This window comes from Gymnodraco acuticeps, unplaced genomic scaffold (assembly GCF_902827175.1).
Source record: "Gymnodraco acuticeps unplaced genomic scaffold, fGymAcu1.1, whole genome shotgun sequence".
NCBI classification, from domain to species: Eukaryota; Metazoa; Chordata; class Actinopteri; order Perciformes; family Bathydraconidae; genus Gymnodraco; species Gymnodraco acuticeps.
The window spans coordinates 125,889-146,258 of NW_022992287.1; the positions used below are offsets into that span (position 1 = coordinate 125,889).

The 20,370-nt window shown below is 40.8% G+C and overlaps 1 protein-coding gene across 7 annotated transcripts in view; it reads right to left on the bottom strand.

Moving 5' to 3' along the window:
* Positions 1–20,370, bottom strand: part of ulk4 (unc-51 like kinase 4) — a 101,127-nt gene that overhangs the window by 45,569 nt on the left and 35,188 nt on the right. For all 7 annotated transcript variants that reach the window (XR_004568216.1, XM_034207669.1, XM_034207670.1 and 4 more), the window contains 8 exons: positions 15,605–15,738; positions 15,329–15,450; positions 14,860–14,916; positions 14,607–14,658; positions 14,063–14,160; positions 9,459–9,510; positions 8,831–9,035; positions 7,795–7,887 (listed from right to left, as the gene is read on the bottom strand). Coding sequence is in view for 6 of the 7 variants with exons in the window: in XM_034207669.1 (XP_034063560.1) it covers positions 7,795–7,887; positions 8,831–9,035; positions 9,459–9,510; positions 14,063–14,160; positions 14,607–14,658; positions 14,860–14,916; positions 15,329–15,450; positions 15,605–15,738 (813 nt within the window). In the remaining variant the exon portion in view is untranslated. The remainder of the gene's footprint in view (positions 1–7,794; positions 7,888–8,830; positions 9,036–9,458; positions 9,511–14,062; positions 14,161–14,606; positions 14,659–14,859; positions 14,917–15,328; positions 15,451–15,604; positions 15,739–20,370) is intronic.

The window sequence follows — 20,370 nt, forward strand, 5'->3', positions numbered from 1 at the left end:
TTCATTAAGGATGGAGTTCCGCTACAACGACTGCTGCGTGGTGCCAGTGGAATTGGGGAGAGAAGAGAAATAAAAAGAGGAGAAGGGATGAGAACAGATAAAGTGAAAGGAGGTAAACGAGGAGAGGAAAGGACATAGAAAGAGGAGATGAGAGTTAAGAGAACAGGGGAGAAGATTTAGGCAGAGAATAGATGTAGGACAGAAGAATGGATAGAAGTGAGAATAAAAGGAGATGTGGTTGAATCCTCATTGAAAAGAAAGAAAGGCGTGTGAGTAGAAGAAAGATGGCTGTCTATATTAGCAATGACATTCTGCCTACTTACTGATTAAGGTTCTTTGATTTGCAATCAATTACTGCTTGGTCGGAGACGTGTCAACCAATATACACACACCTGGCTTGTGTAGGAAAGCAAGAAAGCATTCAGACTGTAATGGGGACAAAGCAGGCTGAAGCAGACAAGTGTTAATATGTTGAAAGCCAGTCCACTGATTCAACAATCTGTCTCTTTATTTGAACTATGAGTTATAGCTTGTCTGGCAGACCGAACTTATAATGATGTGATGTTCTTCAACGTTATCACAATGATGGTGTAACAACAGGTTGGCTTTTTTGATAAAAGTTAGATGTTCCGTTACAATATCAGGTCAAGTCCTTCAAACTTTTTAAAGTGCCTTTCTACTCCTTTTTGCTTTTTTCAGATGCTTGCTTTATGTTTTATATGTGGGCTGAGATCCACTTTGCCTTTGATTGTTGTATCTGATTACTTTCGCTGTTGCCTGAAACTCACTTTTTACACAGAAATCAATACCAGTTTCATTTCATCTTAATGTGTTCTGAGAATATATTCCCCACACCATTACACCAACTTCTGAGTAAAACTATCAGCATCTGCCAAACACACTGCGATTCATTTGAAACAGTGCTAGTTTTCAGGGGGTTATATCAAATATCAATGCAAAAGAAAACAGCTTCTACTTTAGAATTGTTTTATTAACAATTTTTGGGCGCTAGCCACAAAATGTTATGTTATGTTATGTATCTTATGTTGATGAGTCTTAATTTCTTTGTTTTACGCCTGATTCTTTAGTTGGACCATAACTGATCTGCAGCGACGTGCAGTCAGGGGAGGCAGGGGAGGCAGAGCCTCACCTGTCATACTCCAATGTAACGGAAAAACAACTAAAGAAAAACTAAATAGTAATAATAATAAAATGTCTCCACTGATCTGTGTTGTAAATGTGATTTCTGTATGATTCCAATCGCTTTTTATAGTCAAAATCAGCAAATTGGCCGAGCTCCGCTACAACTACATGGGAGCGATGAGGAGTGAGGCAGGGACGAGCTCTGCCTCACCTCAGAATGCGTCACCCCACAGAAACTGTCTGGAAAGCGGGCCCTAAGCTCATGCCTGCACCATCTCACTGTATGTCACCATTAATGTTTGTAGATCCCTCTATTACATTTATCCTCGCCATCCATAGTCTCTAAATAACTTATTTCACGTATATATGATATTTAGACTCGCTGGTCTCATCATACAACGGCAATGAAAAAAGCACCAGGGGAGGCAGCCATAACCTCTGCCGCACTGACGGGGGCGCAAGTGAGCCCACAGGTTCTCGTTGCTACTGTTATTCTACGTAGAGACGGTATAGACGCAAACAACAAACTAGACTTTTGAAACTAGAGGAAGATAAGGAGGACTTTTACAAACATGTAATGGAGATTGTTGTCCAGAAGGATAGCATGGACTTCATCTTCAAGTCAAGGTAAGACCACAATTGTAATGAACATGGGATCTTACTAAGAAAGAACAATTCAATATTTAGATTTTGGGTATCCTTTTGTTGAACGGTCTGTTTAAAATGAATCGAAACATCAGACCAAAAAAGCTTTTGAAAATAACCGAACATTTCGATTAAGGTCAAAATATAATATTTGTAAATCTGACTCTGAAAGAGTCAGTGCCTCACCAGCCATGAACCTCACCGCACGTCACTGCTGATCTGACAGTTTCCAAATGCATTAAAACACCTTCCTCCCTACTTCGTCCATCATCCATAAAGGGGACATTCAAGGCGAGCAAGTGGTCATGTTTATGACATTTCTATTTCTGCTGGCATAAAACCAAAGGAAAACAAACCAAATCCAAGAGTGAAGAAGTAGGTCATTTTCACAAAAATGCCAACAAATAGTCTGAAGAGACCGGCACAGACAAATTCAAAGACAAGAGAGGGCCAATGCACATTCAAGGACGGGAAATAAATGTGGTTGTTTATGAACGAACTCTGATCATGCGATGTAATCTGTGTCATGTCGTGCACGCTCTTTGCAAGCGCACCCCTTGCCTGAAGCAATGGAAGTATTTTCAGTAAGTGAGAATGCTCCTCACACGGACAATCTCCTGATGTGCGCTACATGTGTGAAAGGGGATTTATGTCCAGACCTGATCTCCAGACAGGAGTTCATACAAGTAGACAGCATTAGCTTGTGTTTGTGGATGACGGATGGCCTCCCATTAGGAAGGTGACAGGCTGAGAGATGACAGGACAGGCCAGCACGACATGATAAACTGGACCACCTTTAAACGACAAGCCATGTATCAACAGACACACTTGCACAACACCAGACATTGAACAACCCGTAGCACAACAGACCGCCTAAACTAAACCTCACATTAGAGACAACAATGAAGTTAGATTCACCTCTGCTGTCCTTGTCATATTATTCTCAGTGAGCTACACGTGTAGCTCTCTAAAGCTTTGTCTGTGATATTTAAAGTGAATAGTGGACCTTGCTATTTCAAGTGAAGAGATAAATCAGGGGTGGCCAACCCGCGGCTCTCGAGCCGCATGCGGCTCTTTGCCCAGTTTCATGCGGCTCTTCAGTTCATATCGAATTTTATATGTGTGAGTGTGGGGGAGAGACACTGACTCCTGGCAGTTAAACCTGATATTTAGTAGGTCTGTTAAGTATTGAATGCTGATAATTCTGACGTAATTTGGCCGGTCAAAGTTGTTTGGGCTCGAATAAAATCGCTCCGTTACTTTCGTCCCGTGTTACTTTCGTCCCGTGTTACTTTCGTCCCGGCTCTCCCTACGTGTGTATGTGTGGTGTCAGGTGTTAGTATGAGAGGATGACAGCGTGGCTAATTTTGATGTGGCCCAAGAGCCAATCACAATAATACCTGCGATGCAGTGAACCAATCACCTTTGAGGGGGGGGGGGGGAAACCTATCGTTGATTAAACACTATCTGACCATGAACTGAGTTTGATCCTAAAATGACAGGGAAGAAATGCACAGCTAAGCGAAAATATGAAGACGAACATAAGAGAGAGGGACTAAAGGGCGAAAGTTAAAAATGCTGCCTGACCTAGTGCAAAGTGTATTAGCGTTTGTTAACAAACTAAAACTGTTTAAGACACATCTTCAAAAAGGGAGACTTAGCGCATTTTCCCTCTCTGCTAAAAGCAAGCCCACAAGCCACCTGTGCCACCCGGAAAAAGCAAACAGCCCGTTATGCAACATTGGTTGAAACCCTGCAGGAAAACTTTGCGACCCGGTTCCATGATCTACATGTGAAAAGGCCACAGACTACGTTCCTCGTCGATCCTTTTAATGCTGAGACGGACTGTTTGAAAGCCCCGCTGGTCAAGGACGAGGCGGTGGCCGAGTTGGAGATGATCGAACTTTCAGAGGATGACCGACTGAAACCTGTTCTGAGGGAGGGGGCCCTTGAGTTCTGGAAAACTGTGCCAATCACAAAATACCCCAATGTCAAACGGGCTGCGCTCAAGCAACTTTCAATGTTTGGGTCAACATACGTCTGTGAGTCTGTGTTTTCTACCCTGAAACACGTGAAATCCAAACATCGATCTGTTCTGACTGACACACATGTGAGAGAATTGCTTCGAGTGGCCACAACGGAATACATACCAGATTTGAGGAGGATTGTTCAAAGCAAGGAATGTCAGAAGTCACACTAATTTAAAGTGAGATAAAAAACCTTTTAAATGTTGTTTACTGAGAGTTTGTGTGTGAGTGCACACAATGTTCATTGTTATGTTGTTATGTTAACTGGCCGCTGAATACTGGTAGGAGAGGTTTAATTCAATTTCTGTCAATATTATAGTGTGTGACATTTACAACAAATCTGTCTGAGCAAAGCTATATGTGTCTATCTGTGTGTGTGTGTGTGTGTGTGTGTGTGTGTGTGTGTGTGTGTGTGTGTGTGTGTGTGTGTGTGCACATGTGTGTGACTGTGTGTGTGTGTGTGTGTGCACATGTGTGTGACTGTGTGTGTGTGTGCACATGTGTAAAGTTTTAGATTTTAATTTTGTCTGTGTGAGAGAGAGAGGGGAGGAAGACAGTGAAGGAGCACAGAGAAAGGCTGAGAACAAAAGAGGGAAGGAGGGGGGGGGGGGTGTGCACACGCATCTGTGACTGTGTGTTTGATGTGGCTCTTTGCAGTAACATAGTAAAAATGTTGGCTCTTAATCTCTGACTGGTTGGCCACCCCTGAGATAAATGATCTTAGCATTTGGAAGTTTCAGTTACTACAACATTCTCTCCTAGAGGGTTGTCAAATGTTCCCAAATGATGCAAATTCATAAGTTTCTTTATAGTTTTAAGAATATTCTTTATAATTGTTGTAATATGTTGTCATGCATTAATTCACAACAGAAAGCAGCCCAGTAAAACAGTTTGTTGCATTTAAAGACTAAGTGTGTGCAAACGACCACCTCCGTGTTTTAAAACACATAATGGTTCCACTTTCCTCTTGCTTAGAGACACTTGGGTGTCCAAATCACTATGGTAATTTGATGAAGTCATGGTTTTGCAAGCTTTTAACTGATTAAAAAAAAAGAAAATCACATGGGCAAGTAATGTGAGTTGTAGTGAATATTCTACAATCACAATACAATAGCAATCCAATGTATTTTAGAGAAAACATAATCTGATACTTGGTTGATTAATCATGGCATGTGTGAAAAGGCCACATCCACACATTTGGTACACATACAGACAGTATGTATGGGGACATTAAAACATACTTGAGCACACACACACACACACACACACACACACACACACACACACACACACACACACACACACACACACACACACACACACACACACACACACACACACACACACACACACACACACACACACACACCACACACACACACACACACACACACACACACACACACACACACTCACACACACACACACACACACACACACACACACACACACACACACACACACACACACACTTTGGCTAAAGGTCACAGTAAATGTAGTTGTTTGAAGGTGTGTCTGGGCTGTGATAATGCAGAGAGAAACAGCAGGCTGCCTTCACAACGCTAATGTCCCCAATTTACCATCTAATTACCGCTCGGCTGGCTTCATAGCCACACTTATCTAACCAAGACCCAGGCAATTTAATTTCTGATTGTATAACCGCAGTGATGGAGGGAGAGTTGTGGAGAGAGGGCACAGAGAAAGAGAGAAACGAGGACTAATGTTCATAAATTACAGATGGTGCGAGAAAGAACGAGGGAGAATGTGAAATATTGTTAATAATGTCAGAGGGAAATGAGTGAGAGAAAACAGAGATGTAGAGAGGAGAGTGCTGACACCAATTTGAAAAGTTCACGTCACTCGACTTCTGTCAAGGAAATAAGGGAATGAGGAGAGGTGGAGGAAGGGAAGGATGGAGACGAGATGGGCGGAACATTACTGATAAGAGACGTAGGGGGGAATTCAGATATAAGGGTGACCTTTGAACCCAAGGATGGTGTGAAGAGATGGAGGGGAAGTGGAATTATAGTGATAAGAGGTTTGTTAAGTTAGTAATGCTGAAGTAGATACAATAAGTGGATGGAAGAGGGGACAAAAATGAAGGGGAAGGACGAAACAGAAGGTTAACTATCAAGGTTGAAAATGAATACTTAGTAATGAATGATTCATATAGAAGTGTTGATAAAACAGCACCGTTGTCCGTGCTACCTAAGCGCTAGGAAGTGATGATGTTGATTCACACTTCATACTATTCAATACTCGTCTTTCACCTTTTGTTAACATTTTCTCTCCTTCCCAACTGAATCTCCTTGTCTATTTATTTCTTACTTTCTTCATCTATCCTTTCTCCCAAGCATACATTCACTTCTCTCTTTCTTTATGCCCCCATTTTTACCCTCACCTTCCTTGTCAGTCAACAGCTAAAATAGAAGCCAGATGACCAGAGAATCAAGATGTACTGACAGCTGCTGTTAGAACACGTCCATCAGACCCACATAGATCATTGCAAGCACCAGTAAGACGCATGCCCACACGCACATTTGCACACACAGGTGGACCATCTCATGGTTAGAATAAGGATCAGCAGATTCTCGGTGCAACCAAACCAGAAAACCCATCAACTGACTGCTTCCCCAAGGCATGTTTTTTTTAATTCATGTATAGCAACATTACTTTGACGCTATGCGGTAGTGGATTTTATGCCAGCAATAATTACGGTTGTTGATCTAAAGATAGTATGCAAAGAAGTATCAACACATCTCAAAGGATACAGCACTTTATGCATGCAACTAAACCCATTACTCAAGTAGAAAACACTGGCTTCAAGATGGGATGAAAATGTGTTTGTGCATGAATCCATGTGTCTGCGTGTGCGTCGTTGTGAATACAATTCAGCGAGTAATGATTTACACAGCTGAACTGGGAATAACCGGCCTTGGTATTAAAAAATTACAAGTGCCTAAAATGTGTGTGCGCCTGCCAGGACTGCAAAACACTTTTAAATTACCACAGCTCAGTCTTGGCCAGAACCAGAAGAGTCAAAAATATCTCAAGTTTACAAAAACATTTTCACAAAAGTTCAGTTACTATAAGAAAGAATAAAGTATGTTAAAGGGGCCCTATTTTCCTTATTTTCCAGTTTCATATTTGTATTTTATTTCATATTTGCCCGATTGGTTATATGGCCTGCTCTGTTGTTATTGGTGAACCGCTTAGTGATGCCCCGCACCTAAACATAAGCTCATTCCGCACACATTGAGTTGCAATGCGTTTAACATCATGCAAAGTAAATGCAGAGACACAAACGACGTGGCGCGAATGATGACATTAGCGAGACTCGCATCATTTGCGAGAGTCAAAAGCCAATCAGCTTTGAGAATCTCAGACTGATATCACTGATCGTGAATCAGAAAACCAAAACAGGAGCCGTTGGCTCTGGGCAACGGCACACGGCTCCTCATATCTGTTCAGAAACTGGAGAAAAGTTATAAATGACTGTCTATGGCATGGCAAATACAGTTGCTGCTATATTTATGTCTGTCTGGAATTGCTGTGAGTGAGGACAGGGCAGCTTCAACGGTAGCTTAGCCGGATCGATCCGATCTCCATTAACAAAAACACGCATTTTAAATGTTTTTCGACTGTCGTCTTGTAAGCACATTTCAAAGCATTAATTCATGGTTTCTACTGACCGCTATGATTATGTAGTTATTTCTGCCCCATTTTGAAACGTGTATTACAATTAAATCACGGTAAAATGTGTTCATTTTTGTTGTTATCTACCATAGTATCTACATATAGATAAGCCCTGCATCATCGCCAGTACGTCTTGTTTGAGTGTGGTGTGTGTGTGTGTGTGTGTGTGTGTGTGTGTGTGTGTGTGTGTGTGTGTGTGTGTGTGTGTGTGTGTGTGTGTGTGTGTGTGTGTGTGTGTGTGTGTGTGTGTGTGTGTGTGTGTGTGTGTGTGTGTGTGCAGTACCTGCAGATGTGCGTGCTGTGTTCAGTCATCGATACCAGCAGTTTGAGTGCGTAGAGTGGGATAGGCTCTGCTGCTCGAAGAAGAGTCTCGTACCTACACAAACACGCATGAGAACAACATTTGGCTTTCATGGTGTAAATAATAAATGTACTGTTCTAATCATTAGTAACTGAGTGTAAACTGGAAACGCTCTGGAGAGAGGGATGGTGAGGAGGGGGAGGGTAGAAGTGGAGTTACAATAGGAGACGAGGAGAGAAAAAAGACATGGGAAGAGGAGAAGAGGAGAGAAGTTGAGAGGCAAGAGGAGAGATGTGAGTGTGAGAAGGAGAAATGAAAAAAGGTGAACAAGAGGTACACATGAGGCAACACTGAGAAAGAATCACGCTTAAAAAAAGGGAAGATATGAATAGTAATGGTAAAGGAGGAGACTGTATAGCTCAACATAGAGGGTTGGAAGTAAAGTGAGAGAAACGCAGCACAAATGTCAACTTCTATTTTCCATTTTTGTTACTCTGTCATGAACTTCTACAAACTGCTCTCAGCAGAATGCATTGTTGTTTGAGGCTTACACTCGTAAAACAAATGCTTTTCAATGTGTTTGACAATTAAAAGGATGTGATATGAACCAAAAGAAGATGGAAGGACACTAGTATTCATAACAAGATTGTAACTCCCCCAAAATATCAGTTATTCATCATAGAAAGATGGTTGGATATTATTTCCTTGAAAGAGTGCTAGCTGCTTAAGCATAGGACAAGGTAGGACTTCATGGAACATTGTCTAAAGTGTGAAACAGGGGTTAAAGGAAGTGTTGTTTTAATATCGAGAAACATATTCAATAACAATACTACTGACATCAAATGATTTTGGTCTTTTGGACTTATTCCTAAAGTATCAACATCTGATTGGTTACCTTGTATTGATGTTAAAATGCCATTTAAAAAACCTACAATGCTTTTTTGTTCAGAAACAAAATGGAGGGACAGAGGGACACAGAGACAGTATAAAAGAGATTTTTAGAAAGAGTCTGACAAACCTTGGAAGCAGGGATTTAGTGTCCAGAGCAAATATTTGATCATAGGAGCTTCCAGCAACCCTTCTTTCAGCAGGATTTCCTCTTTCCTCTGTTCCTTTCTGCTTTTTCTCTGTCTCCTCCTCTCCTTCTGTTCCATCCCTCCCCTGGACCAGCAGGACAAGACTGAGTTCGGAGAGCACCCTCAAAACAAACACAGACCACTCCACTGGAGCACACGGAGAAAGATATTATTCACATGGAATAAAGAAGTGTTTAGAACAACGATAAATTACACGTCAAACAAGTAAAATGGGAAAGTCTGTATACATATTCATTACGATATAGAGTAGTTATATATATACAAGAATATATACATTCTCTTACATAGGTGAATTCAGAGCACAACTCAATATTATACGCTCTTTAATATTAAACTAAATAGTGTGACATGAGACACTGGCAGTAGCGTGGTTTGTGCATTAACCATTCGGACTAATGCCCCTATCTCTTATTTCCTACTCTTTCCAATTTGCCATTTCCTCTATTCACTTTTCTTCCTCCCTCTCTCTGACATTTGCTTCAATTTCCACATATTCTCACTCTCTCTATTCTCTCTCCCCGGTCCAAAATGCCCTTCCATCTCTCTTACCATTTCTGCTGAAAGCCAGTGTTGTCAGAGGAGGCAGGATGGCATCCACAACCTTCAAGAGAGGTAAATAGACAGACACATATTTGTTTACACCTGTAACTCAGCATTGCGACCAGGAAGCCTTGTAAAAAGCTGATACTCAGTGGCAAAACAATCTTAGGATTTCGCACAATTATTACGTTGTGTTAAATAAGTTCATCTGCAGATAATGTCTGTGCAACGGACATGAAAAAACGCAGGCCAAAACTGGGTGAAATACTGTAGCAGCAGACATGAACTTTAGAAACTCACTGCTGAACAGAATCTAAATATATATTAGCAACAGTTCAATATTGTCCAGTGTCCTTTCATTGAAGGGGGGAGAGCAATTTCCGCCTTTCCACTGAAAAACGACTTAATATACGGCACATCTGAAAACAGGACGTCTTTTTTGATTAAACTGAATAAAAGACACTTCACTGTATTAATTCAGTGGGCATCGTCCACACAGAGGATCACATTACCATGGAAATGCAATGTTGTATGATCCATTTAACACACACACACACACACACACACACACACACACACACACACACACACACACACACACCACACACACACACACAACACACACACACACACACCACACACACACACACACACACACACACACACACACACACACACACACAAATGAACTTTCTCAATTCCTAATATAGACATGTATCTGTATTGCATGAATTTGCATGATTACTTATATTACCATAGAAACAACACTAATGCTGAGTGAGAGGTCATTTCATTGAAAGCCAGAGCGAGGAAACTACAAAGGATGTTGTCCACCACTTAATGATGTGTATTAATATAACAACCATCAAAAGACTGTGTGTGTGTGTGTTTGTGCGTGTGACATGTCTGAAATCCTTTCTTGTCCCCATTTTATGTTTTAGCTCTCTTACCAAGTCACCTAGTAACCTCATCTACCTATTTTACATGTGCAAAAGCTGCCAAAGAAGACTGTATTCACTGCAGTCAATACAAACATAGTTTGATTATTTTTCCAATATACCAGGGGGGTGTACTACGAAGCAGGATTTTCGCTTAGCCGGCTAACTTCAGGGAAAACTCTGGGTTTCCGGTCCTACGAAGCTGGTTCTCTTTTTAGCAGGCTAGATCTCCATGGTAACTTATGCTGTGCGGCTAACCTGCTCCGGAGCAGGTTAGGTTGCAGGCTAAGAGTTCAACTCAGTGAAAGCACTGCCTGCTGACCAATCAGAGCTCAGTGTGCGGAGTTTAAAGCGATCAAGTCATATTACAGGAGAAAGGAAACTTGCAGGAAAGACGGCCGGCAAAAATCACCGACTGTGTGAACGTGAACATTAATAGAATATCACCTCCCATCTTCAGAGCAATCTGACTATTATAACATTAGCGTTAAGAAAGCTTACTTAAATATCTGCCACAACATAACGGATCAGAGTAACATTAAGTACAGTCCGCGGCATATCACTTCATAATGTATCATATATTTCCTTATCTGAGTCAGCTGAGCCGTATCTGGCCGTGCAACACTCAGTGTCACATACTGTATGCAGAAGTATTATTTTAAGCAACACATTAAGTTGACGAAACACTCGAGTCAAATGTAATTAAAGTCAGATCGTGTCTTAGACGGGTCAGTGATATCATAAACCTGTTAATGTACGCATTCAAACGCTTTTTCTTTTACCAGCTGTATTCACCTTGCAGGTGCAGACTATGTGGCTTTGATCCTGGATAAAGTGTTTAAGTCATGGATGTTTAAAGTTTAACTTCTTCATATGTCTAATTATATAGTATAATGCTCCAAATACCACCCCTTTCATGTGAACGCGCACCTAACTAGATAGGACACGGCTGGCTTGAGCGATCCACTTGATAACCCGTGTCGTAGTACAGTTTAGCGAGAGCGCGTATGTTTTGGATTAGGCCAACCGGCTAACTCAAACATATCCAGGTTAGGTTGAACCAGCTTCGTAGTACAGGCCTCTGCTGTGCTGAAGCTACTGTCTACCATTCATTCAACAACAAATATGCTATGGTTAGCATGCAGCTCCTAAAAAGAGACAGAAGTGTATGAAGATGCTCAGTATTTATTGGCCTTACTAGAAGACTGAATGCTTGATAATGCCGCAAACAACACTGAAAAGAAGATGGTGATTTACCCAAAACAACAAATTGAAATATTATTGATCAACGTTGTTAATCAACTCAATTTGATATTGTTTAAGAGTAATGCAAATGCAACCACTGGACAGCTTGTAGCCCCTACATTAATTTGACTATCAACTGGGACACTCAGTTAATTGCTCTCCATCACTACTTGATATCATTTGGCAGTGTTTCCATAGCTAAAATGTTTAACTTTTTAAGATGACTAAAGCACAAATAACGTTCTGGTTCTGTTGGCCAAATTTCCTGCAAACTTTACTTTGTATTAAGTATTCTGAGAGGTAAAGTAACTCAAACAGCACTGAGTGTCCTTGTCCAGCGGGCATTACAAGTGAATCTGAGCTGGCTGTCGGTAATTAAAGTGTCTTCCTGTGTTATTGACTATCAGTAGCAGCAAACCTCCTCTCTGCTCCTATTCTCTATTCCTCATCTCTTTTATTTTTATTTCCCCCCATCCTGTCTGCTTCCTGCTGCTTTCTACTTCAATATGTCAATAGTCATTAAACACAATTTCTTCGTCCTATCGCATGCACATTCACGTACGCGCACACACACACACACACTCTTAGAAACAGACAAGTTTAGAATGAGGCTCCGTTGGTTCAATAGTTGATTAGTGTCTTGCCTAATAGCACACAAGGAGACCCTTTGTCCTCTGACCACTAATAGCCAGGTTTGATATACTGGAAGATACGTGCTGAATATAAAACCTGGGGCACTATGAAATGGAGATATTAATAAAGACTCTTAAACCTGACCATTCTTATATGCCTCACTTTTTCTCTGCAAGCTGTCTTATAACAGCAAAGCAATGTATTACTTGTGTTTTTCTAAAATAGTAAACAATAAAACATGGATAGTAGAAATCTGATGGTTGCAGGATAATATGACTGTTCGTGTCATTCTTTATTTCTTTAATAAAGTCTCTGCAGACAGTCAGACAGAAATATATGGGCTCAGAACAGTCTCATAATACCCACATGCACACAGAAGGATTCACACTTGTATTTCATGATCCGCAAAAGGATCCACACTTGTATTTTTCAATGCACACACAAATGTGTTCCGTAAATGTAAATAAAATCCAAATACAGAAAAAAGTTTTACATATGTATTTTTGATCCTCACATATTTGTTTTCCGTTTAAAACCTCTGCACCTGCAAACACAAACCGCTTTCTGTGCACGGATCGCTGTGCCTTCGTGTGTGGGTTTTTTGAGACTCCCCTGACGGTCAGCCGATTCGTACTTGTAATTTTTTCTATCTATAGCCAATCAGATGTCTCCTCCATTCTAAGCCAATCACATGAGCGCGCCCCCACGAGGGTAGATTTCTTGCGTTCATGACGTAGCGCTTCATGTACGCATTTTGCACAGTCCGGAGCTGACAGGTCCATGGAGCCTGCCTGCAGGCGCTAATCTCAGGACACCTCCACTCTCAGTACATTGCCACTTTCCGAACAGGAAATGCACGCAAAATACAATATTTTATATTATTAAGGTACCGCGCCACTTTCCGAACCATTGATGAATGCTTGTGTACACAAAAACGGCAGGCAAAACCGTTTTAAATGTGTGTTTCCTGTATGGCGAATACAGCTGCTTTATTTATGTCTGTACGAAGTTGTTGTGAGTGTGGAGGGAGCAGCTACAGGTTAGCTTAGCCTATTCGATCAGTGCACTACGAAGCCAGTGCAAGACAGTGACCTGTCAACGGGGGGGAGCCCCGCCGGTCATTATCGGCCGATATTCACTAGTTAATAGTTTGATCGGTGCTGCTCTCTATAAAGGCCGATCAGGAGAGCTGGGTCTGATCGATATGGACATAAACGCGAGTGAAGTATAACCGGACGCAAGTACGAATCGGCTAACCGTCAGGGGAGTCTCAAAAAACCCACACACGAATGCACAGCGATCCTGCACAGAAAGCGGTTTGTGTTTGCAGGTGCAGAGGTTTTAAACGGAAAACAAATATGTGAGGATCAAAATACATATGTAAAACTTTTTTCTGTATTTGGATTTTATTTACATTTATATGAAACGGAACACATTTGTGTGTGCATTGAAAAACACAAGTGTGGATCCTTCTGTGTGCATTATGAGACCGTTCTGAGCCCATAGAAAGAAAGGTATCGCTCCACACACACACACACACACACACACACACACACACACACACACACACACACACACACACACACACACACACACACACACACACACACACACACACACACACACACACACACACACACACACCACACACACACACACACACACACACACACACACAACACACACACACACACACACACACACACACACACACACACACACACACACACACACACACGGCTGTAGCAGGTAGACAGACAGGAAGCAAGTTGCATATTTCATTGCATGCAGACTTACAACAGCAGAATGATGTGGAGTGATCAGAGCATGGTGCTGACTCAGGACTTCCACAATGGACAGAGATGTCCTAATCAACTCCTCACATACAGCTGCGCCTGAACAGAGAATCAAACATCATTCTGAACCATCTGCTTCATAATAAAGGGGGATGACCCAGTGCGGAGGGTGGTTGATATTCAGCTTCTCCAGGTGAGTGAACTATGTGAATACGCTTTAGAACTAATGCCATCTGTATCTCCAAGGCTTAACTTCTCTTACATATTGATATTTTTCTTCTTATGTTCCAAAGACAACTTGTGAGTGTGTAAGTAGGGCCTTCACTGAACTTTAAGCTAAAGAAATATGTAACGTTGTTTTTACGACAAGCTGCTTTATTCAGTAAAATGTTGGTTCCAAAAGGAAAAAAAGGTAATAATGATCATTAAAGCAAAACTGAATCCAGGAAACATGAAAATGGTTGCATAGTAGTACGTTTCATCAAAGTAAAATATTGTAGACTCTTAACCGACATGCTAATTTAGTAATATAGAAACTAGCTTACCCAAAGAACTGGCCAGATTAGTTTCATTGGACTCTATGGAGGCGATATAGTTCTGTGAGAAAGAGAGAGGGTAGAAATGACACTTCACTTTTGTCTTTTTTCAGACATTTACTGATCATTATGTGTCATCTGTTATTGGCTCCAACATGTCAAATGTGTCAAATGGAATAACTCTCGACTTCAGTGTTAAAACAATAAAAGATAAAGTCATGATGTCCTTATCTAACATAATACTAAAGAACCAGACACATACCAGCAGCAATCCAGTTTGAGTTATAAACTCTTCAGTTACAATTCGACATCGAAAGACCTGCAAGAGGACAGAGAGTCAGTCACACATACAAACAGGGATGGGGTGACGGGAAACAATATGATGATAATGTGAAGAGCAGTAAAAAAGAAAAAAGGTTCATTGTTTTTCTTTGAGTCTTTTGGAACCCAAATTGTGTAACAATGTGCAGTGCCACAGCACCTTCTTTAGCCAGGTGTATCTATCTAAACTAAGTACATCATCACATATACTGTGTTTATTTACAGGCCCACATAACAAAACAACAGGTAAAACAGTATATTGACAATGCAATATTTGTACTAAAATACTAGGTTTAACACTGAGGATGTGTACTGGTTATCTATGAGTAATTATATGTTGGTACTTTGCAGGCACTAAACATGAACATTACAATTAAACAATGAAGAAAACTCCTTTATGTCCAAGATACCTGCGATGAAAGAAGTTCCAGCACCACAGACATTGAAGGCAAAGTGGGTTTTAACTTCTTGCTCTGAGCTGTAGTTGGATGTCTCCTCCCGATCACACCTCGTAATGCACATAACACTTCCTCTGGAGAGAGAAAAGGAGACAAGACACAAAACAATGAGAGAAGAGGGACTTACTTTTTTATTTTTTTTAAAATGAGAAAAAAAAAATCTGAAAAAATTGATTTGCGAATGTTGAATAAATTGATAGTAGTGTGTTTGTGTGTGTGTGTCTATACCCAGTATCAGTGAGGCAGTGCTACCTAGATATACAATCAGTAAATCCAGACACTGAGTGAGGTATCCTGATTGGATGGGGTTCTCTCTGAGGGGAGTGGCTTTGCGCAGGTCTCTCTCCAGGTGCAATACAAGCCTAGATAGAAAGACACACACACATGGCAAGTCACAGAATGCATAACGTGATGTATATACTCATTGTGAGTTGCTCAGAAGTATTGATTTAATGTCCAGCGTGTAAAAATGATGAAGACATAATAATACACTGAACAAAAATATAAATGCAACACTTTTGTTTTTGCTCCCATTTTTCATGAAATGAACTCAAAGATCTAAAACATTTTCTATAAACACAAAATAACCATTTCTCTCAAATATTGTTCACAAATCTGAAAAATCTGTGATAGTGAGCACTTCTCCTTTGCCGAGATAATCCATCCCACCTCACAGGTGTGGCATATCAAGATGCTGATTAGACAGCATGATTATTGCACAGGTGTGCCTTAGGCTGGCCACAATAAAAGGCCACTCTAAAACGTGCAGTTTTGCTTTATTGGGGGGGTCCGAAAACCAGGCAGTATCTGGTGTGAGGGGTAGGGGTAGGGTTAGGGTAATGTTGTGAATCGAGTGGCCCATGGTGGTGGTGGGGTTATGGTATGGGCAGGCGTATGTTATGGACGACGAACACAGGCCACTCGATTCACAACATTACCCTAACCCTACCCCTACCCCAGATACTGCCTGGTTTTCGGAGCCCCCCCAGACCCCCTCAATAAAGCAAAAATGCACGTTTCAGAGTGGCCTTTTATTGTGGCCAGCCTAAGGCACACCTGTGCAATAATCATGCTGTCTAATCAGCATCTTGATATGCCACACCTCTGAGGTGGGATGGATTATCTCGGCAAAGGAGAAGTGCTCACTATCACAGATTTTTTCAGATTTTTGAACAATATTTGAGAGAAATGGTTATTTTGTGTATATAGAACATGTTTTAGATCTTTGAGTTCATCTCATGAAAAATGGGAGCAAAAACAAAAGTGTTGCGTTTATATTTTTGTTCAGTATAATATGATTCTGGACAATGAGCTATAAAACGTTGACAGACAAAGGGCCAGGGAGATTGGTGGAGAGGGAGACAGACAGAAAAACCCTGAGTTTAAAAACATTTGTATTCTCGTCAGACTGCTTGTATTGAACAGTAATCAATAATATTCTATTCACAAATTCATAGCAGAGCGGAAAGGTTACCACTGCTAACTGATATTCATTACTGACACACAAACACACCCACACATGTGTGCACAAGCACACACAGGCACAAAAAGCATGAATGCAGAGCAGACACATGCAGAGAGATTTGGCGAGGTCATATTAGTTAACAAATATTGATTCTAAGCTTCGGTGTGGGAATGGAGCAGGGGGAGTGAGGGATTACAAATTCAGTAGTTTTCCTCATAATGTTGCATAAAAGATTAGCAGCCACAGCTATATGGACTCCCACACAACTACTGCTACTACAGTATATTAAGGGTCCAATGAATGTTAGAGGCACTCAAAATAGTAATTGCTGAATTCAAAGCCAAATCTAGTTGGTATCACCAAACTCAGAGTCTCATATATGAAAACAAGTTCTACCAACAACACTTAAGAAGCATTTAAAAAAAGGTATTAAAAACAATTAATAGGATAAAAAATGAAAACAACAAATAATGTTACAATTAGTTTTGGTCAGAGAATGTTTTTTGTTATAACTCAAGTTAGCATGCAGTTAGATGCAGAGATGTATCATTAGTGTCACAGGGTTTTGGTCATTTAATAATGTTGCCTGATCAAAATGTAAGGAATCACTAAAGTTATTACAATTCATCGTGAGTGTTTAAAACTAATTTCATGCCAGCATGTCCAGAAGCCCCAGGATAAATGTTTAAATTGTTATTTGGATATTTCCTCACGGTACCATGAACATCTGCACACAATGATATGGTCATCCATCCAGTAGTTGTTGAGATACTTCTATTCCAGACAGAGTTGCGGACTGACCATCCGTCACACACGTTGTGTCTTACAGTAGGCTTGGTTGTGTGTTGAGTACTATGTGATATGCCTGTTTCACAAATCATTTCTGCTGTATACAAACCTTTTAACACTTTAAAGCCTGTCAATCAAGGTTAATATAAAGTAGGTTCATGAACACCTGTTGTCTGGCATAAATCGGTCTTCAACAACACAAAGTCAACATTATGTGAGGACCTCACCAACCTCAAATATAATATAAATATAATTTACACACGGCATCTATTGCACGTCTGTCCGTCCTGGGAGAGGGATCCCTCCTCTGTTGCTCTCCCTGAGGTTTCTCCCATGTTTCCCTTTAAACTGTGGGTTTTCTCCGGAAGTTTTTCCTTGTACGATGTGAGGGTCTAATGACAGAGGGTGTCGTTTGTCATACTGATATTCTGTACACACTGTGAAGTCCACTGAGACAAATGTAACATCTGTGATATTGGGCTATATAAATAAACATTGATTGATTGATTGGTAATGCAAGCTTTTTTTCTAAGACTAAACTATTATGTTTTGTAACTGTCTGTCTCTTTTTTACCTGCTATTCACCGGCTTTTCTATCTATTTGTATGCTAGAATTTTGCCTGTAAGTCTTCCAGACATTTTTGTTCCGATTGCTAAATAAAGAGAGACAAACTTGCCACCTCTTTGTCAGTCACTGTGGGACAAAGCACTCTCACACAACTAACCTACAAGTGGCCCACTCTTTGTGTGTGTGACAGTGTCTGTTGAAAGCCATCACACTCCACTCCCAACGGCAATCTTGACACTTTCTCAGCGAGACGGCCTGCACAACTTTATCTCATGCAGACAAAAACACATACACACAGGAACACACATACATTTTCACGCCACTGAGGAACTAATTAAACACAGCGTGCCAGGGTGAGAGCGGGCCTGAAAGATGTGCGCCTGTGTGTGGTTGAATCATGCAGAGCGCTCGGTGGGAGAGAGACAGGCAGGTCAACTCTGACAGCTCTAACACAGTGAACAGAGGGAGAGCAAGTGAGAGAGAGAGAGTGTGTGTGTGTGTGTGTGTGTGTGTGTGTGTGTGTGTGTGTGTGTGTGTGTGTGTGTGTGTGTGTGTGTGTGTGTGTGTGTGTGTGAGAGAGAGAGAGACAAGCAGCTATCTTTATAATTATTACCAGCTGAAATTAGGCATTCATTAAGCACAATGACATGTTCAAGTATACATACTTCTGTCGAGATTTCATATGAACCCGCTACATGCTCAATACTCAATTAGTTCTGTTTTTTATGGTGGAATTAGGACGCAGCATTTACTCTTAATACTTATAAAGTCTGATAAGTGTAAAACAATTAAAACATTCAATGGCTTTTGTTACTTGGCAACATATGAAACATATATACTGACATATAGGTTTTGCTATTCAGTGAGTCCAAGGTGTTACCAGGTTGGCACCTTGGTGACTTAAAATCATTCCTAAGACACAAACATCATTCATAAACCATTTGTTATGAAAACAAGCATAACTCAACCTTATTCTTTCATGGAAAAAGTTGACAGTTCACACGTATCAAATGTCAGAAAGGTATGGCTGTCAAAGAAATAAAGAATCTCAGACAAAGAGAGAATAAGTGAGAAGCATTTCAATAAAAGAGATAACGTATTTAGCAAGAAAAAGAGAATGGGAGAAGAGAGTGCAATAAGAGAGACAGTTCTGAGGATTCATATGTCAGTAATCTGAGGCATCTTGTTCAAACAGCAATACCAACTGGTCCTAAATTACATGGGGAATTGTCTCTGTATATATACTGTATATATATATTAATATTATGCATATGCATCTGATCACGGGGGCTAAGAACATTCAGAGCTGCATTTCAAGTTGGCGTGGGGTGAAACACAGGACAACCAGCTAATAAACCATTTGAAGTTCCTGTAAAGTTACAACATACAGCAGAACAAACTGAATGACCAGGGTACATACATTTATATTATCATTCCCACGGCTGCTGTGCTAGTTAACGCAAAGGTTACGGAGAGTACAACTGCCTTGCCAACAGCCCCAGGCAGCGCTTTTATGAAGGGAGCCTCCCTTCTCAAAGCAGTCTGCTTTAAATACCAGACAACTGTGTTGAAAAGCAATTCCTGAGTGCTTGTATCAGAATGTGGGAGGGATGTTTTAAGAAAAAGCACTCCACTTAATGCATGGCCATGTTTCTTGGTATTGTCCTAAATGTTTTTAACTCAATTCATTGTATAACAAGTCCATGCCAAGTCAATTGTAAAACTGCCAGTCTTGCATTTCAGTTCGGTAAGAATAAAACTGGATAGAGAAAATCAAAAGCTTTCGTATTTGTATTTTGTGCCCGTCTTTATTTTACTCATAATAGTGCTTCAGCACCTCTTTTCACCCTCTGTCTGAAACCAGTGCCTACTCTGCTCTGATTGGTTAGCTGGCCGGCTCTATCACGTACAATGTGTTGGAGCTCTAGCCAAGAGAAGTACAAGTGTTACATAGTGATGTCACGGAAGTAAGCCTCTTTAATCATCCATATACATGATCACATGCTGTGTGGTAGTGTGCTTATGATGTCTACTTTCCTATTAGCTTTCATTCTCAAACTATTTGGGAATGTGTACACAGTGTTTTTAAATGTAGTCCCAAGCAACCAATTCATCCCACTAGCGTTCTGAAACACCAACAGGGCTCATTGGCTTGAAATCTCAGTGTATAAT